Here is a 23,105-nt window from a genome sequence, read left to right as displayed (position 1 = left end):
TGTCCTGACCTGCATATAATGGACAGTTCTAAAACCTGGAGAAAAAGGCTTCAAAGTTATTTTAACATTACTTTGATATGCACTGGCACTAGAAGCTGAATGCCCCTCTTGACTGGGTTGGACAGCTTTTAAAGTGAATTTGAAAGTGGTTGTCTGATAGGACATGGAAGGAAAATTAAGGATTACTTTGCAAGGGAAGAGATCGATAACGCTCTGATTTAGAGGTAGCAATATATCTAGATGCTTAAGTTTCTTTAAAAATTGTTCTAAGGAACTAGTAGGCTGTGTTTTACTCTTTACTTTAACTAGGAACTCAGCACGTCTATGTGATTAGCTGTTACTCTCTCTGTAAGTCTTGCTCTAAGACAAGACGTATTTTACTTTCTATGTATAGTAATGAGGAACGATAATGCTCATGTTTTCTTAACTTGAGAAGATATATATTTTATGATAGCTTACCTAAATTGTAGACATTAAAGGCAACTTGGAAGGAACTACAGTCTTAGACTTGCTTGCCTTCCCAATGTAGACATAAAGGTGTTTTTTTAAATCATTAGCTTTTATTAAGTATCTTAGTTTTTTGGTCCGGGTAGCCAACATTTGGTAAGGTGACTGATACATAAAAAGAAATAGCTTCTCACTCTTCTGTCAGTAATTTATTGGGAATGGGGAAAAATATTATATTTGCAGGTGACAAAACCCGAAAGTGCTTGGAAGTAGTTTTTAGCAAGAAAAGCAGCAGATTTATTTGATAAAATCGGTGGTTCAATACAGTGGAAAAGATGGATTAGTGAACAGACTGCTGGCACAATTAACTCTTCATCTGGAATTAACGAAAATCTTAAAACTTGAAAAAATAGCTTTCAGATGGATTAAAGACTTAAATTTTTTTAATTTTATTGATGTATTTTTTAATAGATCTTTATTGGAGTATAATTGCTTCACAATACTCTGTTAGTTTCTGTTGTACACCAAAGTGAATCAGCCCTATGCATATTCATGTCCCGATATCCCCTCCCTCTTGAGCCTCCCTCCCACCCTCCCTATCCCACCCCTCTAGATCATCCAAAGCACCGAGCTGATCTCCCTGTGCTATGCGGCTGCTTCCCACTAGCTATCTGTTTTACATTCGGTAGTGTATATATGTCGATGCTACTCTCACTTCGCCCAGCTTCCCCCTCCCACCCTTTGTCCTCAAGTCCATTCTGTATGTCTACGTCTTTACTCCTGCCCTGCAACTAGGTTCATCAGTACCATTTTTTTTTTTTAGATTCCATATATATGCGTTAGCATACAGTATTTGTTTTTCTCTTTCTGACTTACTTTTCAGTCTGTATGACAGACTCTAGGTCCATCCACCTCCCTACAAATAACTCAATTTCATATTAAAGACTTAAATTTAAAAGAGAAAACAAGTAAATCTTAAAGAAAAGCTGAGAGACTCCATGTACAATTTCAGGGATTGGGGAAACCTTATCAAAGGCTATAAATTCATAGTCTGGTGAAGAAAAAAAGATAGATATACTGGACTACACACAAACATAAATAATTCAATGGCAGAAGATCCCCTAAGCAAAGTCAGTAGAGATGCCGTAGATTTGGAGAGATGACTGGGGTTGATGTCCATAATAGCCGAGTTCTTAAATATTTGACAAGCCATCCAGAAAAAACTGGGCGAGACATATTCTCAGGGGTAATTTACAAGAGAGCAAATCCAAATTGCCAACAAACCTGTGAAATAATGTTCAAAGTTTAGCAGTTAGAGAAATACTAACTGAAGTAACAATGATATGTCACTGTATTAGTTTCCTCCTGCTGCATGACACGTTACCACAAAACAGAAACACAGTTCTAATCTGAGTCAGTTTCCACGTGTCAGGAGTCAGGCATGGCTTAGCTGGGTCCTCTGCTCAGGGTCTTGGAAGGATATAAACAACTGTGGCCATCTTTTCTTTTTCTTTTTTTTTAAAATAGGTGTTGGCAACCATGATCCTTTCTGGAGTTCAGGGTCCTTTTCCAGGCTCACATGATGGTGGGCAGAATTTGATTCCTGCGGCTGTAGAACTGAGACCCTCCATGTTCTTGCTGGCTTTCAGCCGGGGTCACTCTCATATCTTAGAGGAACCCACAGCTCCCTGCCACGTGGCCCCCTCACAACATGGCATCTTAGTCCTTTAAAATCAGCAGGCGAGTCTCTGGCTCCAGTCTGCTGATAATGGAACATAATCATAATAATTATAACACCGTTGGCATATTTTTTTAAATAGAAGCAAGTTGCAGGTCCTGCCCACACCCAAATGATGTGACTCATTGGGGGTCATTTTAGAATTTTTCTTACCACAGTCACTTCGCATCCATTAAACTGGAAATGATTTTGATTTTTTAAATTTCTTTTGATTTTTATTTATTTGGCTGTGTCAGGTCTTAGTTGCGGCATGCAGGATCTTCATTGAGGCATGTGGGATCTTTCGTTGCGGCGTGTGGTCTCTTCGTTGCAGCACATGGGCTTCTCTCTAGCTGTGGCGCGCGGGCTCCAGAGCACATGGGCTCGGTAGTTTGCAGCACGCAGGCTCTCTGGTTGAGGCGCGTGAGCTCAGTAGTTGTGGCCCACGAGCTTAGTTGCCATGTGACATGTGGGATCTTAGTTCCCCGACCAGGGATCGAACCCGCGTCCCCTGCATTGGAAGGCGGATTCTTAACCACCGGACCACCAGGGAAGTCCCTGGAAATGAGTTTTAAAAAAGCATTTATTGCTGGGAGTGGGCAAGAGATATGTGTAGGAAAGGGAACTTCTATCCATGACCATTAGAAAGGAGAGTTGTAGCCCTTAAATAAAGTATCTCTTAAAAACAGATAAACTTTTTGACCCAGTAAATCTAAAGCCTCCAGTATCCAGTGACATATGATATAACATTTATTGCAGCATTATTAGCAGTGACATAAAGCTGGAAGCAGAGTGAATGCCCATCAGTAGGGGGAGTGGTTGGATAGAGCATGCTACACCATGGAGTATTCTACTCCTTTACAAAATTAGCTAAGTACCAAGTGACTTGGGGGGATTTCCTAGAGGTATTGTTGAGTGAGATAGGCTAGATGGAAAAAAAAAAATCTAATTCTCTGGGTGGGGGGGACAGTATCAACTCGCTTGTATACACATTTTTGTGTCTGGTTGTAAAGAAAAATATGAAGTGATATATACTAGATATTTTTAACATGGGGGAGGCAGTTGTTAAGGATGGAAACAGGGTGCCAAGCAAAAGGAGAAAAGGAAACTTCCTCTTCCCACAAGTCTGATATGTGTGGTATGGTCACATTTGCATATTTATGTAAAACTTTGTTTCTCTGTGTAACTAATATTTAAAAAATACGATGCCCTTAAAATTGACTAATACATGGGAATATTTCCGTTTCTTTGTATAGAACTTTCACAGTAGATAATGAATATTTACAGAGTGTTTCATTTAGCTTTTATATGTTTTCCGTTGTCAAAATGTAATTATCTTAAAGTCAATAACTGTCATTTAGCTGCCTTGAGTACACAACAGTGTAGCGGGAAAAGATCAGGGGCTGGGGGGGGTCTGGAAATAAGGAATAGATATTGTTTAGACATTTTTTTCTGTTTTTTTTAGCTCTACTAGGATTTAAGCAAATACATAGGTCTTAATAAAACTGTGACGTCTAGTTAAAAAGTTGTTTCTATGTCCAGAGTTAAATAACTTTTTATTTTAGCTTCTGTAATCCAAGTTATAATTTTGACGAATCTTCTGCAATGGGGGTTTTGCAGCACGTAATGGAACTAATTTTTAAATGCATTTTATTCTAGTGTGTTTTTCTGAAGAAGAGAAATATCAGCTGCGGAAATTTGTCAATAAATCTTACCTGCTGGACAAGAGAGCCTGTCGTCAAGTGTACTACAGTTTGATTGATATCCTTCTGGCATATTGCTATGAAACTCGTGTCACCGAAGGAGAGAAGAATGTAAGTGCATGTGTGTCTGTGCAGGTTGGCATAGACTGTTGTATGGAGTAAACTGCATTAATGTCATGAGTGAGACCAGTCGTGATTAGTTACTTAGTGACGCTCTGGGCGGAGGTGCACAGGTGTGTTGGTGATGGGTACCAATAATGTTTTTATTTGGTCTTTTTTTTCTTCTCTCTTGGCTTTAGTCTCTGCCAAATAGCAGAGTATGGAAGTAAAGCTGAGGGTAGAGAAAAAGGATATCCTGAGCTCTCATCTCTTTTAGGAGATGAACTGACCAAATGAGAGGGCTGTTGCTACATGACACTTGACATTGGCAAGGGGTAAACTTTACTATAACCATTTCTAGTCTTTCTCCGACCTGTCCATTAACAGACATAAGGTATAGTATTTTATAAAGAAAGGAATGTGAAGCGTTTATCTGCAGGTGTTCCTCAATTTTTTTTTTTTTTTTTGCGGTACGTGGGCCTCTCACTATTGTGGCCTCTCCCGTTGCGGAGCACAGGCTCCGGACACATAGGCTTGGCGGCCATGGCTCACGGGCCCAGCCGCTCCGCGGCATGTGGGATCTTCCCGGACCCGCGTCCCCTGCATCGACAGGCGGACTCTCAACTACTGCGCCACCAAGGAAGCCCTCAATTTAAATAGTGTGTGTACTTCTGAAAAATTGTATATAAATCAGATTTTAAAAACCTGGATTGTATCTTTTTGGTATTCGGTGAAATCCTATTGTAAAAGTAAATCCTTTTGTAAAGTATGTTGTTTCTTAAATGATCTTTTTTTAAAAATATAGACTGTACTGTATCTCTTCTTAAACCACACTTGATTTTGTAAATGAAGAGCTAAACTTCTTTCTCACCTATGTCACTGATGGCATATATTTAAAACAAGGCTGGAAAACAAAACAAAACAAAACAAAAAAACTTTCCAGTTAATGTGTCCCTGCATCTGTGTATAGTAGTCTTTGCTCAAGGGATTATTTTTGAGCTGTGCATATGCTTCCCTGTTTTTCATTTATTTATTTTATTTAAAAATTTTTTCAGTTGGAGTAAAAGTTGATTTACAGTGTTTCAGGTTTACAACATAGTGATTCAGTATTTTTATACATTTTATTCCATTTAAAGTTATAAAATATTGGCCATATTTCCCTGTGCTGTACACTATCTTTTTGTATTTATTTTATACATAGTAGTTTGTACCTGTTAATCTCCTACCCCATCATGCCCCTCCCCCTCCCTCTTTTTAAATTACACAAATAATTCATATCATTGTAAAGAAAAATACACATAGGAAGAAAATAATTAAGATTTCCTGTCATCTCAGCCATCGGAGGTAGCCACACTTAACAAGGTGTTGTTTCTCTTCTAGGCTTCTTTCGTTGTGTATGTGTATTTACATTGGGTTATAATGTATATACTATTATTTAACCTGCTTTTCTCACTCACCATCATAGCATGAGCATAGTGTTAGGATAAGGATTTGATATGGGCCAAACCTTTTGCTGCTGGGATTCTGAAAATTTCAAAGGTGACTTTTGAGATTTGGATTTGTCTCCAAAATGAATATTAATGAGCGTAACAAGGGCATACTATAACTGAAAATGGGTTTTGTTTCCGCTCATCTTTTTAGAATACCATAATCAGCGAAAATGTTTTCGTTGACAAAAAAGTGCTTCATATTGCTTGAGAAGATGAGTGAGAGTGTTTAGTTATGCTCGATATAACTTCGCATTTTTGATTTGATTCTTGGATTCACATATTTGAAATCATGAAGTCTTGCAACTTCAGAATCTTCTCTAGAATGCACTTATTCTCACAGGCATTCTCTGAAAGGCCAAATTCTTGAGCAGCTATCTAAGTGCCAGAAAGAGCACTTCAACATTATCTTTGAGTCTTTTGGTAGATTATTGATAGCATATTTGGGAGGCAGGTAACCTAGTTGAGAAGGACGGAAAGTGAGCACGCATTGCTTTGCTTTAGTTTCAAAGTCCTTGCTTTTGTGTTCTTGTGTTCTGGTACTCTTACCAGCGCAACAGCTTTCCTTTATAAATTTCCAAGGAAAGTAGACCGAAACTTGCCTTTGATCTCCTTGACATCAGTAAAGCCATTATTTTCCTGCAGTCATAGATGCTTCTTAGGTTTTACATATGTCAATACTATTTATATACTAGTTGAGTAAGTGGATCTATTTGCTTTAGTTTTGAATGACCTTACCTCTAATGTGACACTATCCTTTTCTTCAAAACAAATAAAGGTTGAATCCGCGTGGAATATCAGAAAACTGAGTCCAACACTCTGCTGGTTTGAGGTATGATTGTCAGTTGCAGTTGTTTAGATTTTGTTTGTTCAGAGTTATTTTTTTGTTGTTATTAACTTATTTGGGGTAATTCAAGCAATTCCTTAACTTTTTAAAAGTGATAGCTTTATTGTACAAAGTTTTTTTCCATCTTTTTAATAAAACTGATTTTATTTATTACTTTTACTTTAATCATAGTACACTAATAAGGCCAGCTGTAGGGTATCTTGGAAGTTTGGAGAAGGAATGGGTATACTGTCTGTTGCAGGAAGATGTTAGGTTGAGTTTGAGGCATGTATGTAAGTCGGCATATATTGGGGCTCAGAGCTCAAAGATGGGCAGAAAACCTAGGTGATACTACTATTAAGTGTCACTTACCACCAGAAGCTGTGCTAATAAGGCTTTTGTGTATATTACTTCACCTATTCCTTTCTACTGAAGTGTGTGAGATAGAATTATTTTACAGATGAGGAAACAGATCATATAGCTTAAATAACTTATCCTGGGTCCTACAGTTAGTATGTTTAGATCTGGTAACTCTTACAATAGAGTAATAATTGCTTTTATATCTGTTTTGTAGAAAATAGTTGTGTAGAGCTCACCAAATATAGCAAAGAATATTATCTTTAAATTTACTAGTTTTGGGACTTCCCTGGTGGTCCAGTGGGTAAGACTCCGCGCTCCCAATGCAGGGGGCCCGGGTTCAATCCCTGGTCGGGGAACTAGATCCTGCATGCATGCCACAAGTAAGAGTTCGTATGCTGCAACTACGAAGTCCGTGTGCCACAGCTAAGAGTCTGCATGCTGCAACTAAGACCCGGTGCAGCCTAAATAAATAAATAAATATTTTAAAAAATAAAATAAATTTACTAGTTTTGAACACACTGTTGTCCATCAAAGCAGAAGCTTTAAAACAGTGTTTATTTAAACAGTTGATCATTGCATCATCTATTAAGGCAACTAGTTTTGTTTCTGTTTTTTTTCCAGTTTGAATCCTAGACAGTGTACATTTTAAGTTGGAAAATCAAAGTTGTTTCATGGCATCACTTTATTCAAATAATAGATAACATGTAAACAGGAACTGAAGCACTTAACTTTAGCAAAGAATCTTGCTATTCGTGAATGTCCATGAACCAACAGCTTGACCAGTGTCCTCTGCTGGGAGCTTGATGGAGAGTCAGGATCCCATTCCAGACCCTCTGAGTTAGAATCTTTAGCAAGATCTCCAGGAGTTCATATGCACGTTTCAGATGGAGAAGTGCTGTTCTCCAGACTTCCCTTGAGTTCTACATATTTCCATAATCAGCATATAATGGAGAAGCTGGCTTTCGTAATAATTGCATTGATTATTCCAATATTGAAAACAAAGTAGTTGGGGACTAGATAATTTCATAGTTTAGTTATAAAAGTCTGCATGAAGAGATCCACCTATTTATGATTTTATTTTGACATTTTTATTGTTTTTGAGATAACTTAGAATTGCCAGGCATGTAACTAGCTCTGTCAAACTTTATAAATGTTTAGTTTTTTGCCAGAATATTTTAGAAATTCATCATTCCTTTTTAGATATAAAGTATCCTCTGTTGGGTACTCAGTATTCATAATCAGATCACTCATTTGTTAAGGATGAAAATACATGGAAGTGATGTATACTCCCTTACTTTTAATTTTATATTTTAATTTTTGTATGTGGGTTACATTTTTAATGCATTTTTAATCAAAACCGAATTAAAAAACAATTCTGTAGAAAATTGCCTTTGTTTAGTGTTTTTGGTAAGTTTTGCATTGTTAATGGTATCATTACCATTAACCATTACCATTCAGGATAAAGCCTTTTTTCCAGAAATGAGTAGTTTTCTCTTTGAAAAGTGAAAGCAAATTACTGAAGTAAATACCATGTATTACTCATGCCTAAAGCAAAAAAACCCAAAAAAAACAAAAAATCAAAAGAGGGGGAAGGGGGAACTGAGAACACACTGCACTAAAGAGTTCTATATTTTTCATCTGCATTATCTCGAATGGTCCTAAAAGACAAAAACATGAAACATATATCATTTAGAAATGTCTTTTATGTGCATCTGTATTTTGTTAGTGCCATGTGTTTTACATTCATATTGGTAATTCTTAAAAGACTTTTTAAAACTTTCCTCCTACGTATGTGATTTCTAAGGAGCATTTGTGATACGTTGATAAAGTATGAGAAATTACAAAGACTGAGATAAAAATTTTATTGTAAGGTTTACAGAAAGAGTCTCACTTCATGGCTTTGTATTTGTCTTCCACTTGGCTTCATGTTGATCCAAACTTAGTTTTTAATTGAGAATAGTTTTACATTTCATTGTGTGCTTTTGTTTTGTGTAATATGGAAACGATTACTCATTTAAATGATACTTCACAGACTTGGACTAATGTTCATGAAATCCTGGTGTCTTTTGGAAGAAGAGTTTTGTGCTATCCACTTTACCGCCATTTCAAGCTGGTGATGCAAGCCTACAGAGACACTATAAAGATGTTGCAACTAGGTAAGATGTTATTATGCTTGCAAATTTGAGAGTGAAAAGTTAAACACTTTTATAGTCTGTGAGGCTATAATCATGATTTTTGCTTTTTTTTTTCCCATACAAAAAGAAGTAATGAAAATCATCCCATCCAACCCCTTTTCCTCCCAGGTATTGTATAAAGTAATAGTCCCTCCATATAGGTGTATAATCACACAGAGAAGTATGGTACTCTTTTCAGAGAGGAGTAGGAGGGGTAAATAGAGACAGTTTTCCAAACCATCTTGTGTTATAGTAGATTGTAACGTGCAGTATTTCTGTGTCATTCAGATGCCTATAATTTTCTAGGCATTATTCTAGGATTGTGAGTATAATAATAAATAAGTTCCCTGCTCCTATGAAGTTTATGGTTTTGCCAGGGTGACGGATGGTAAGTAAGTAAGCAATTCCAACATTGAGTGAAAAGTTCTCTGCTGGGGGAAGGAGAGTGATCATAGGAGGGGGCATGGAACCTGGACTTGGGAGGTCAGGAAAGGCTTTGCAAAGAAAGCACAGCTACTCCGAGGACTTTTGACTATTGCTATATCAAACCCGAAAAGACAGATATTTGCTATTTTTAAGGATGTGGCAAATTCTAAGCTCTGAAACAGATTCCGAAGTGCCTATAACAGCATCATTGGATTAAGTATATAGTTTCCAAGGTGATGACTTTGAAGGGGCGACATCCACTTGCATGTCTTAATTCTGGCACATTTATTCAAAAGTCACTTGCTGTACTTTATGGTCGTTTCTTGTATTTTTCCTCCGAGAGTCTTATTTCTTTGTCCTTAGATAAAAATGCTTCTGGGGGTTTAGTTTTCAGACTTGAGGATAAGAAGGAGAAAGAAAGGAAGAAGTTCTTTCCTTTATATCTAGGTGACTTCATTGGCTTAACGGGAAGAATCACATCTCTAATGTTTTGTCCCTCCTAGAGGTTTATCTCGGTTTTTCTTTGACTTCTGTGTAACCTATAGTCTTCTTGCTCTGGGGGAAAAAGTCATGTTTGAAGTAGATTCTTTCAAAGTAGATAATAATTGTAAAAGTGAATCATAGTTAAATGGAAGATACTTTTTTATTAATCCTGTTGGTTCAGACTGGCCGTATTTTATTTTAAAGGATTGTTGATTATAGGACAGCAGAGCTACTACCTTTGAGGACTCTGTCTTCTTTAACAGTGGGAAACAAACTGCTTTGGTTTTTTTGGGTTTTTTGTTTTTTGCATGTTCTTTCTTCTTGCCTTCTGTCCAGGATATTTTTTGAACTGCAAAAATTACCTTGAAAAATTAATCTACTGTAAATGACTGATTGTTGAACTTGAGTTACATCACAGTTAATTTCTTGTTTAAGTCATGCTAGATTATCTGCGCATTATTCATAGATTTAAACAGTGAGAATGCAGTTGGTGATTATCTTGTTATATCGTGGCTTCGAGATGGAAAACTGGCAAAACCCCCATGTGCATGTGCGTGCACACACACGTGTGCACACACACCCTCTTGTTACTTTTCATTCTGGGAAATAATCTAGTTCTCTGCATTTTTATTTGAAAAGTAAGCAGTTCTGTGATTCATAACCAAAAATAAATTTGATTGCCTTGACTTACACTGTAGTCAATTACTCAGAGTTTTAGTAGGTTGAAATCATTATCTATCTGACAAAAAATAGGCTTATCAGCTGTGTTGTAATAGCAACAGAAAACCTGAGGTAGCGCGCTGAAAATGAATACCAACCCTCTATAAATCATGCACAGTATGTTCTGTGGCTAATTTAGGTTGTGGCTCGTTAGTGCTGAAACAGAGAGCTGGATTGTCTAGAGTTCACACCATAAGCTAAGGGGATGGCAAGTTCTGGATGAGGATTGAAACCTTTGTTCATACAGGTGCGTGACACTGGGATGCCTTTAATGCCATGGAAGAGTCTCAGTTGTTTAGACACCTTATAATTTAAGTGCAGATAGCTCTGGTTTGGCATTTAATGTTCTCCAAGAATGAATTCGTGCCTACTTATAATTCAAAAGAGTGATCACACTTTTATATAAAGGTCAGTATAGTGCTTCCATAGTTGAAAGTAATAAATAAGTCTTGCCCCAGAAGAAATACCAACCTCAAGTGAAACACGCTTCCAGAACCAATGAAGGAAGGCTGGTGTCAGAATCCACAGAAGATTGACTGAGAGCTAGGTTTTTAAACAGCCATGACTTTGCTTTACGTGACTTCACAGAGGCCTTTACAAAGATTCTTTACTGGGCCTTTGGCTATTTTCAATTTTCCATTCTCTCTGCTGTACCTTCCCCACCCCGGAAGACTGTACATTCATCTCTCACTGTTACCGTATGTCTCGCTCAAATTCCTGCAAGGCCAGAAAACCTACTTTGTCCCTGTGAGTGTTATTTTAGTGCTTAACATAGGGCCTTGCATGTGGAATTGCTCTCCCTGAATTGATATTCTTGGGGCACATGATCATCCCCATTTTTTCTATCTGTTCCTGTCTCTTTAGCAATTTTCACTTCCTCCTCCTTGTTCCATTCTTTGGGGAAGAGTGGGAAGAATCCTTCATAGAAGCATCACTTAGGTGCTGTTACTCACTGAAAAATCAATGAACAAAAGGAATCAAAAGAGAGCAGCTTTTCTAATATGTTTTAAGAAATTTTATTCTCTTTAGAAGTGACATAGTTTAGTATTTGATTATACATTGTTTATACAACTTACCGTTAGTACTCCTGTCTACGTTTCATTCAGCTTTCTAAAGGGATTCTTTACTCTTCTTTTATACTCTTGTGCCGCTGTTGAACATATAATGTAACTGTTAGATCGAAAGGGCTAAACTTCAAGGGGTAAAAGGGGAAAAACTTAATTTTTTCTCTCCGTTCCCCCCTTTGAGCTCATTCTGTGGAGTCTTTCTTTGATTGTTTCTGGATGGAATATGTATCCTATAAATATCACATCACACACGTATATCCTATAATATATGATATTCTGTAACTTTTTCTATTGCTTTAGATTATAAGAGGAGTCTGATTTCAGCACTCAAAGTGTTTCCTTTGAACTTGATTAAAAAAATAAATCTTGCCTTCCCCAGCTCGGGCCTGCGTCAGGTTGGGAAGCCAGCAGTGGCGAGGGGCCCATTGCCCTGCTGCAGAGCACTGCTTGCTTCCAGAGCTGCCCTCCACTCGGCCGCGGGCTGTTCCTTCATGCTTCTCCCTGGGGGCCTGTGATCAGGTTCGGGTCAGACACCAGGCTTTATATCCCCACAGCTTCCGGGCCAGGTAGGTTACGTTCTCCAGGGTTCCCCCACAAAACCCCCTTTCTCTTGGGGGTTTAAGGTGGTAGGAAAGTACCTTCTCCTCTCCCTCCTAAGTGGTGGTAGAAACCCCATAGCGCTCCAGCGACCTTATCCGAAGAGACTTTCTGGACCTCTTTACACTTAAATTCCCAGTGGTGAATATTGTTCTAAGGGGTCATAAATCAGTTTTTGGTTAGTGTCTCTACAAGCTTAGCCCAGAGGGTTTTAGCATGTCTTGTTACTATATGGGAACACTCGATATCTCTTTTGTCCTTTGTGAGCCTTATTGGAAGTGAGTCAGAGAGAGTCCTGCCTTAACGTGCTAGCACAGTAGGCATTCTAGCTGCAGTGCCCTGTTGACTCCTTTCTGTGTGCCAGTGCTAGGCTCAGTTCCTCATTTCATCCACACTGTCTTCCTGAGAAGTCGGGATTTCTGTCTCCATTTTGCAGATAGAAGACAAGCTCAAGGAAGTTCACTCTACTTGCCCAGGGTTACCCAGCTAGGAGTTGGCGGAGCCTGGACTGGACGCCTGGTCTGTCTGACTCAAAGTCTGTGCCCTTTGAAGTGTTGAAATAGTTATAGTAAAGGAAATTATATGAAGCCAGGATTCACTTCACAATAATCCACAGTGGGTCGGGGGAAAGTGGGCAGGGTGTGGAGGAACCAAGGCTGACCACGAGTTGGTACTTGCTGAAACTGGGTGATGAGTACTTGGGGATTCACCGTCCTGTGGTCTCTCTTTGTACATGTTGTGATCTTTGTTTATTTATTTAAGTCTGGACTCTTAACCCCTGTTCACCATTTTGTAGAAAATATTATACTTTTTGTTCAGACAGTTGTATAAATTTTTTTGGCTAATGAAAACACACATTTGAAGGTATTATTATTATTATTTCTGGTTCTGTTTTGTTTTTAGGGCTAACCAGAAACCTGCCTTTCCATGAACATTTGGGGTCTGATGCCTAGTGGCTGCATGGCAGACCATAACCTAAGAAACAGGCTTCTGGAGATCAGTTATTGTTACCAAGTAAAAACTGGCATTACTTCATACAATTAATAACCCTTACATATTAGTCTCACTGGGTTCAATAATCAATTTGTCAGAAATGACTGCTTTACTAACCTCCTCTGTAGATAGTTGTAATAACACAATCAATGTGAAAGAAAAGAACCACAGCACAGGACTTGGGGGCTGATCTTTTCCTTTAAGGAAAATGATAGTTCAAGAAACTGAGCTATGGCCAGTATGTTGTGTGAGCTCTGAGTCCTCACGCAACCTGGAAGATGAGTTTGTTTTTAGTGTTTGAATTCTATTTAGTCAAAAGTCCAAATGCTGCTTTTTAATTGAATTGTAAAGATTACTCTAACTTGAAAACTAGAAGATGAAATCGCTAGGAGTTTTCGGTGTTGACATTCATCTGTATTTCATTTTTGTGGCTTCTCTATTAGGGACATTTTAAGGAACCATTAGACCTTTTAGTTTTTCCTCAAGTGCATTATGTAAAATGATTTTGAGGGTTATTCAACAAGTGTTGGTTGAGCACTTGCTATGTGAAGGTGCTGAGCTGGGTCTGAAGATCCAGGAGCGAGCAGGAAGGATGCGACTCGCACTCAGAGAACTTAAAATTCTAATGGGGGCCCTGGAATAACACAGCTACCAGGTTTAAAAAAAAAAATTACATTCGTAATAAGTAGCTCAAAGCAGAAATACAGCGGGCGAAAACATAAAGCCAGGAAAATTGGCTGAGCTTTAAGTCACGTAAGACATTTAACCTCCTACAGAGGGGAGCTTCTGCCTTATTTGACTTCAGATTATCGGCTCCTCAATTTCCTGTTGCTCTGAAGTACTTGTACGTTGGTTGATGCGTCCATCTATTTATTCATTCAGTAGGTATTTTGTCAGTACCTACTAAAAAGCTATTTATTACGTACAAAGCGCCCTGTACATACGAAGAGCAGCAGAAAGCTGAATTAGATTCCTGTACTGTGTTTGGGAGCACCTGCATGAGTAGGGGAGCTAAGATGTCCATCACAAATGTAAAATACAGGGTAGGCAGTGGTGAGCACCTTACACGAAATGCCAGCTAAGTAGTTCAAAACAGGGAGAGGTGACATTTCATTGGGGATCAGAGGAAGCTTCATTTGGGACATGAGATTTGAATTGGCACTTGAAGGGTGGGTAGTACTGGCCATAAGAGTAGGAGAAGTGTTCTAAATATTGTGAGTGCGGGGCATGAGGCAGTTCATAGAGGAGCATGATTTCATCAGTGAAACTTGGGGGTTATAGGCTCTCTGACCCTGAGATTTGCTCTGCAGCCTCTAAAACTAGTTGACAGTTCCTTTGCTACCTGAGTCAGCTGGTCTCCAGAATTGATTATTCTGCTTCCCTAATATGATCACTTAATTCCCTGCTCCCCAGCCAGGAGATGATAATTCTTTCTGTTTTCTTCTTCATTCTAAATTGTGCTTGAACTTTTCATTTCCTAGTCAATTCCCCATCACAAAATGTCTCAAAGAATGGAACAACCATAGTGCTTTCAGGAAATTTCAGTAGCGTGGAATTCAGATCAAATATTGAAGTACTTTTGGTACCTGCTTTTGCTGACTGCTTACTTGCATACCAGCTAACCTAAGAAAGGAGGGGCTTCTGAGCCCTGGTGCGTGGGAGCTGCAGCTGGAACGTGTGTGGGAAAGAGGAGGACTCTGCTGGGAGGTCCCCATGTGCCAGTCTTTGGCCTCACTCTCCTGGGTTTCTTCCACCAGGCAAAGCAGATTTCTTTTACTCACACCTCTTCATCAGAGCCTAAATCTGGGTTCCCAGTCTTAAATTGGCACCTTCTTGGTATCTATCTGTATTATTTACCCTCAGAGCATTTGTGGGTTGATACATACACTTTTGTATGGAAGGATGCTGTGTATGTGCATAAACATTAAAGGGAGCAAAATCAAATTCCGATCAACTCCATAGACACTTGTTTCCTCTAAGGAGCCTGTTAATCATTGAATATTGTTAATCTCTGAAATTTTTTTAGATTGCTCACGTCGTAATCTCTGGGTTATTACATTTGTATAAAACATTCTTTGTTCCCTTAAACTACTCTCTAGGGGGCAGCATTTCCTGTATGGTTTACAAATGCCTTTTAATTGCCACAGATGATTAAGATCTTATGGTTATTCTGCTCCAAAAAAATCACTTAAAGTATCTTACGGGTGGGTGATGGCTCAAAATCCACTGCTGATCTCTTAAATATTTACATATATGTGTGTGCGTGTATAGATATAGATATATACACATATATATGTACATATATCCAATTTAAATCTACGTTGTATTTCCTGTACTATTTATATAAGATTTTTTGTTAATTTCTGCAGTTTCTGAGCTGAGTGGTGTAAAAGAACCCCCAGGAGGTTAGTTACATGGTTTGATATTATGGCTTTTAAAAAAACTTCTCTGGTTAGTGCCTCTTTTAATAAATCTAAAGTCAGTTTAGAGATATTTTTTATTGATCTGTTTTTTTTAAGGAAGTAACTGTAAGTTTACGTTCTTTAAGTAAGCAGATAAAGGCAGGAAAATGTATATATTTAAGACAAATTTGGGAGAACAAAGAGAAAATATTTTATTTACCCTAATGAGTGAAAGTCCTGTTGCATGGTGATACTGAGACCTAGATGAAGTAAGTTGAATAATACTTTATATGTTAAATGGAAATCATGGAAGAATCCTATTTTTGCAAGTTAGGGTTTCTTTCAATAGGAATTAATACTGAAAAGTAACAAGCAAGCAGATATTTATTCAACAGACACAGATCAAATCCCTTCTCAGTGCAAGGCGTTAAAGGAGAATCATCAAAGAGTTATGAGACTATGTATGACTTGACCTTGGCTCTTGAGTTTATTGTGTAACAGGAATGATAAGACAAAAGATAGTATACAAAATATAAGGATTTGTAATACACAAAGGAGAAAAATCCCTTAAGAAAATACCTTAACTACCACCCACAGGCCAAATCCGTGCTGTATGACTTGTGAGTTAAAAATGCTTTTTACATCTTCAAATGTTGAAAAAAATCAAAAGGAAAATAGTATTTCATGACACATTTAAATTATATGAACTTCAAATTTTGGTGCCCAGAAAAAAAGCTTTATTGGAACACAGTCATCCTCCTTCACTTGGGTATTGTTTATGGCTGCTTTTGTGATACAGTGGCAGAGTTGAGTAGTTGCAACAGATTATGTGGCCTGCAAAGGCAAAATATTTACTCTCTGGCTCTTCAGAGAAAAAATGTGCCTCCCCTTGCTATAGGTATACCTGAAGTTGGCCCTCGAACAACGTGGGTTTGATCACGGGCAGGTCCACTCCTAGGTGGATTTTTTTCCGTAGGAAACACTGTAGTGCTACAGTGTCTGTGGTTGGTTGAATCTGTGGATGGGATGGAACTGCAGATACAGAGACTGCCTATAAGTTACATGCGGATTAATCCCTTCGTTGTTCAAGGGTCAGCTGTGTACGGGATTGGAGGGGAGCCCTCTCCAAGTGAGCCAAAGTCTTTGGCTGCCTTCCGTTCCAGGTAGTAGCCAGTGTTGAAGGGGATCCTGTCAGCTGTTTCTGTCCTCCCCACAGGATGAGACAGACCTGAACTAGTTCGTTCCTGTTAGAGTAGGTCCTTCAACATTAGGAGAAACAGAGATGCCTGCTTGGCCAAGCAGGCGAATGAATGAGGGTGGCAGAGTTGAAGAAACATGGGAGCAATGAGGCCTGTGTGAACTGGAGACATACATGCTCCATCGGTAGCCTGTTGTTGCCATGTGGATATGTAGAGTTGCCACCTTTAGGGACTTAAAAAGAAGTGGAAAGTCATGATCTTTAATATAAAATTGCTCAGAAGTTTGAATGTGAACAATGATGTCAAGATTTAATGTGATACTATAAGAGCCATGGCATGTCTGGGCACCCAGGTCAGCCTGTGTGGGCCATCAGTTTATGATTTCGACTCTAGAGCAAGCTAAGTGCCAGCCTGATTTCTCACACCCTCTTGGTCCTGCCTGTTTCCAGCTGCAGTGAGGCCTTGTACCGGGTCTCTGCTCCTTCCGTCGCAGCTTGAGACCCAGTCTCCCCCTGGTGTGGGCTCCAAGATGAGGTGGGGAAGGAGGTAGAGGTCTTGCATTCTCTTAAGTGACTATGACCAGGAACCTTAAAAAAGCAGAACAGAACAAAACCCAGATCCCTTACCTCTCTTTCTACTTGCTTTTGTATTGCTACCCTCCTCAGCTTAGCCTGGTCCGGGTAGAGGGGATGAGTCCCCGGATTCCAGTACCATGCCTCCTCACTCGGACTCCAAAGGGTGCTTTTGATACGGGGGAGGGGAGGGGCTAGACAGGGCAGAAGCAAACAGCCTGATGCGTGAGGTGCACGGCCCTTATTACTTCAAGAATGTGTAGGATTTAGAAAAGAAGTGGAGGAAGGTATTTCCTGAGAAAGCAGAAAGTAAAGAAAATCAGGGAGAGGAAAAGAAAAGAGTTACACGTTAAGAAATGACAAATATTCTGCTTTGTCTGGAGGCCTGGGCTGTGAGGGGAGTTGAAGGAAGAGGCGGGAATGGTGTGTTGGGGAGCACGGTGGAGAGCCTGCAGTGCTTCCTAAGGAGACTGGCTCTGTTTTTTTTATATATAATTTTTAAAGGTTACGTTCCATTTACAGTTATTACAAAATATTGGCCATATTCCCCGTGTTGTACAATATATCCTTGTAGCTTATTTGATACCTAATAGTTTGTACTTCTTGCTCCCCTACCCCATCTTGCCCCTCCCCCTTCCCTCTCCCCACTGGTAACCACTAGTTTGTTCTCTCTGTCTGTGAGTGTGTGTCTTTTGTTTGTTGTATTGTTTAGATGTCACATATAAATGATACCATACAGGATTTGTCTTCCTCTGAGGAGAGTAGGTCTTATTCAGTGAGGGACCACTGCAGAGTCTGGCATTGGGGTCTGTGACAGGCCCATGGAGTCACATTGATCTGGCAGAAACACCAAGTCATTGCAGGGGATGAGATTCGAGGTGTGGAGAATAGAGGAGACCGCCATTCTCACCTGAAGCCGAGTAGTTTGGGGACAGGTACTGGGTCTGGACTGGGGTGCCAGCAGTGGTGCGGAGGAGGAAGGAGTACGTGGGCACGTGCTTTGCAGGTAGAAGGGTAGGAGCTAGTCAGGGGAGTCCCGGGACCCTTGATCCCATATGACCTGATGTCCTCCTTCCCTTGTCATCTGTAAAGTGCTTACATGTCCTTGTCTCGCTCAATTCCCACAGCAATTCTGAAGAATTTCCCCTCTCCATCTACAGACCTGGAAACAGATTCAGATTAAGTACCAAACAGCTAAGAAATGACACCAAGGCAAGCAGATTCTGGGCTGTACAACTGTTCCACAGTGCAAGAGTTACCATTGTTATTTTTACTTTGTAAAGAAATTAGCTAAGAACTGCACAAGATTATTTATGTGTAGCTTTTTAATGATCTTTCCTTAGCCTTTTAGAATTTTGAGACTAGAATTCTTAGACCTTAATTTCATAATCAAAGTTTTTATGTAACTTTTTAATATAAATTAAACTTACATGTAGATAGAGATGTGTAACCATCTTTACTAGATTCTGTTTCCAGTACACTGATTAAAATGTGAAGAAGCGTAACTCGGTTCTCCCAGTATGTAAACCATTCAGCCATCACAGACATTCTCAACTGTGATACAGTGAGGGTGTCGAAAGGCTTTGGTTTTTTTCCTTTTACCTTGACCTGGTCAGTATTTCCCATCACCAAAAGGGACTCGTAAGTCTGGTCGGACTGGGTTTGTTTTTCCCCTTTGTGATCCATTTAAGGAATCCAGTTGTCTTTCTTCCTATATGTTTCTGCTCTCTGACTGCATGTACAGTCTTAGTTTTCCCAATTGGAAACTAAGCTAATTCCAAAAAACAAAAGTCAGAACTCTTCCTATTAAGTACTAGCTCCTGGGAAAGTGAAGTGTAAGAGTCTTAATTAAAGGAGCGGCGCAAAAAAGTTATCTTACATGGGGCTGCCCGGTATTGAGACACATGCTGTGCTCATAAGGTGGGGAGATACATGCTGTGCTCATAAGGTGGGGAGATACATGCTGTGCTCATAAGGTGGGGTGATACATGCTGTGCTCATAAGGTGGGGAGATACATGCTGTGCTCATAAGGTGGGGTAGTTGAAGTAAAATTCTATCCACAGAATTAAGAAGTTTTAGGTGCTTATGGATTTTTTTGTTTTTAATTCAGGTCTACATTGCAACTGTTCCAAGAGCTTTTTTCCGTGCATGTTCAACTTTTTAACCTTTCTACTTTTATACTTACTGTATAGATGGGATTTTCTTTTTTAATGTTCTACCTTGAACTTGGATGCCTCACTCTTAACTGTCTGAAGAAAAATTAGTCATGCTGCCATTATGTAATTTTGATGATATCCGGCCATGTATTTCTAAACTGACACAACCACTGCTTTGACAGGTGACTTAAGGAGGAGGATAGAGTGAATGTCCAAGCTGTCCTTTCAAACCAGCAAATCTGGCAGGGATTGTTAGAGCAGAAAAGGCAAAAAGCAGCCTTGGGTTAAATTCATTATTTGAACTTCTGATGGTGTGGTGATAGAAGAAAGTTGGCACAGCTACATCCTTTTCTTGTCAGGGAATAGAAATAAAAAGGAGAGGCAAGGCCATTGTATAGCCCACATCTGTCATGACATCATGGCTTAAGTGTACAGATCACAAAGGTGTTACAACTAGTACGTGTTAACTGAGCAATTTGACCAGGTGCTTTTAAACTTAGGTTCTGTGTGAGCCAGGCTACATTAACAGCCAGTCTTTACTGAACAGGATCCTACAGTTTGCCAGACATTGTTCTAGACCCGGGAAGACAGATGAGAAGCCGTGTTCTTTCCTGTCAAGGAGGTTGCCACACAATGTGATAAATAGTGACGCTGTATATTACGCAGTGGCTGGGAGGCAGATGTACCTGTTTTCATCCTGACTGTTGCTTCCCAGCTGTGATCTTGGCCAACTCTTTCATTACATTGAGTCTCAGTTTCCTCATGTATGAAATGAGCAAGAGGTCACCGACCTTAGTAGGGTTAAATGATGCAGCGTATGGAGAGTCCTTGGTGCAGCGGAAGTGGGTAGCTGTTAACTACCGTAAGGGACAGCGTGGCAGGCGTTATGGAGCAACTCAAACCGGCTTGGGTCGGGGTAGGGGTTGGGTGAGTGGGAAGCCAGTTCCTAAGGAAGTATATGCTCCTCGTGAGACTTGATGGTAAGTCAGGTTTGGGTTGAGGTTTGTGCATTGCAGGCAGAGGGAACACTTACAGAGTGTATGTTTGCTTTGTGTTGATTTTGTTTGTGGCTATACAGACAGTATATGTAATTTTAATAACAAAAAAGAATCTAAAAATTTATTTAGGGCTGTGAATTTGTGCTCAAAATAACAACTATCATGGCTTCCAGTATTTGTTTCTTATTACAGCCCCCAAATGTAAGAGCTTAAATGGCATCTGAGGAAGTTGAGGATAAAAATACTAAACAGACTGAGAAGCTTTCATAAAGTTAAATTTAACGCATGTTTGTGTTAATTGTTAGGGACTGGACTTTATGCTACTTCCTAACAGGGCCCGATATTGAAGCAAATTACCACACTTCGATTCTCTTAACTTGGATTAATTTGACACAGTTCTTCTGTCATCTCTTTATGGTCAGATGATCTCTGAAAATTAATGTTAAGAATAATTCATGAATTATCCCTCCTGATAATGTGGTCTCATCAAAAATCCCAGAATTCTAGCCAGATATCTACTGAGTTATGCATTTTAGGATGATAGCCCTGTTGGCTTTCGTTTTGAGATGATTTTACAAATGAAGACCAAGCAGTGCTTTCCTCCAGGTGTTTTGAATAACCACCTCTTTTTCCTTTACTCTTTTTGGCTTCTTGTCTTGTATGGCTCAGACTTTCAAGGACAGAAATAGCTACCCTGAAAACCACAGCCATATCATTGCTATAATGTACCAAGAGTTGAAAAGAAATTCAGCTCTTGCTATATAGAGTTAGCAGTTTTTATTATTTTTTTCCTATGCTGGCTTTTAGCCAGTGGAAACATCCACTATCCTTTTAATCTCCTAGAGATGGGAGCCATTTCTTAAGAGCCTTCAACCATGAGCTTGGTCTGTCAGTGAGCGATTATGGCCAAACCTCGTCGGCTAATAGGAAGATTTCAAATAGCCAGTGGGTTCTACTGTAGAACAGCTCAGTCTCGTCTCTGGTTTAAGATATATTAACCTGAGATGCCGCATCTGTCCAGAACAGGAAAGCACATTGTTCTTAGTTTACGTTCCCTTTAAAGAAAAGCTGGAGAATGCGTAGCCAGAGACTGTGTTGGATACTGTTTACTGCCTACCTGCTTGTTACTATCATCCTTTTTTTTTAGTGTTGTTACTGTGTTTCTCTGTTGTCATTAGACAGTCATTTTCCCTGAGGTAAAACGTTCATGGCCCTTGTCATTTATAGGCCAGGTTACTGGTTTTAAACTGCCTTCACTGGTTTTAGACTCTCTTGGAGAGATCTTGGTGTCAGAAGTCTTTGCTCCATGGATAGGGTTGGCTTCAATGAGGACGAGGTTGAGCATAGAGAATCCCTAACTCTTTGGACAGGCCTGTTATTGCATCTCTGTGGTGAAAATAGTTACCATGGTTACTGTGCAAGGTACCTGCTTTTTCCTGCTCTGGACCAGGCAGTGAGCTGGAAAAAAACGGTCACTTTCCTGCAGTGCCTTTGAGCAGAAATGAATCTCTCAGATTTAGGCCTGAGCAGTTTTTCAGGCGCATGGGATGTGTGACGAGCCCATGACTGGATACAGCCCCACAGGAGGCAGGTACACTGAGTCCCCTTCTAACCACTGGCTGTGTGACAGCCTGGAGGAGGGCCAGCGCTTTCCTTCGCTGATAGCTGTTGGATAAGTGGTTGGCAACCTGAGAGAAGGAGCAGTCAGTGCAAGAGAGATGTTATAAAAAAAAAAAAAAAAAAGCTGCATGCTTCCTGAGCTTCCTGGCTGTAATGTAATCATCTATTGATGCTGTAGTCACCTCTGGTGATCTAGTGGGAACACACGAGGTCAAGTATGGCCTTGGGGTAACAGTACACAATGTTGGGGGCAGGATGGTTTTAATGTACTTTTTGTTCTAGAGTGTCAGCTGCCGGGAGCCTACTTTTCATTTAACTTACTTGTCACATAGCACACTGAAAATAGTTTGAGAATGAAAACACAAGCTTTTGAAGAATGCGTAACTTTCTCTTTCAGAAGTGCCTCGCGTGTGATTTTCTAGAATCACCTGATCTAAATATTGCTTCTCAGTTGTGCAAAAATACAAGGTAAAGAAAATTGAAATAGGAATTTAAAAATTTTAACATTCTTTGTCAGTGTTTCAAGGGTTAGCTATGTAGTAAGGAATGTCTGACTTTTTGTTAAATAGATAAATGTTTATTGTGCAGAATTTTGAAAATAGGGGAAAGTTTAAAGAAGAATAACTGTAATCCCATGTGTGGTGTTTATGTTTGAGTTTTTTCCATGTGTATTTGTCTTTTTTTTTTTTTTTAAGAAAATAGGGATCAAAACATGTAAGTACAATGCAGCTTCACTTTAAATTTGATTACTTTGGGTGTTGCTATTATTATTATTGTTGTTATTTTGTGATAACTGGAAGATTTCAACTTGCCTGTGGCCCTTAGCAAGGGACAACCTCACTTTAGGCATGTCTGCAAAACGAAACTAGGAATTTTTTTTTTAATTTGAAGATTTAATTGGCTTTATTCAGTGATTCATGAATCGGGCAGCATCCCATCTAGCAAGTATCAATGGAAGAGAGCTCCTCTAATTTCATTAGGTAACGGTTGCAATGGGTTCTCATTAAATATGTGACCTTAATTCCACACTCCTTTTCAGAAAACTCTCTGGTGTGTAG

At 39.4% G+C, this 23,105-nt stretch overlaps 1 protein-coding gene across 1 annotated transcript in view; it reads left to right on the top strand.

The window, feature by feature from the left end:
- SHQ1 (SHQ1, H/ACA ribonucleoprotein assembly factor) overlaps positions 1 to 23,105 on the top strand; it is an 88,567-nt gene that overhangs the window by 27,111 nt on the left and 38,351 nt on the right. Inside the window, 3 exon segments of the mRNA XM_067755214.1 lie at positions 3,824 to 3,978; positions 6,232 to 6,285; positions 8,672 to 8,795. Coding sequence (XP_067611315.1) covers positions 3,824 to 3,978; positions 6,232 to 6,285; positions 8,672 to 8,795 — 333 coding nt within the window.

The sequence above is a fragment of the Pseudorca crassidens genome, chromosome 10 (genome assembly GCF_039906515.1).
Source record: "Pseudorca crassidens isolate mPseCra1 chromosome 10, mPseCra1.hap1, whole genome shotgun sequence".
Lineage (NCBI taxonomy): Eukaryota > Metazoa > Chordata > Mammalia > Artiodactyla > Delphinidae > Pseudorca > Pseudorca crassidens.
The sequence above is the reverse complement of the archived record's forward strand: the minus strand, read 5'-3'. Positions and strand labels throughout refer to the sequence as shown.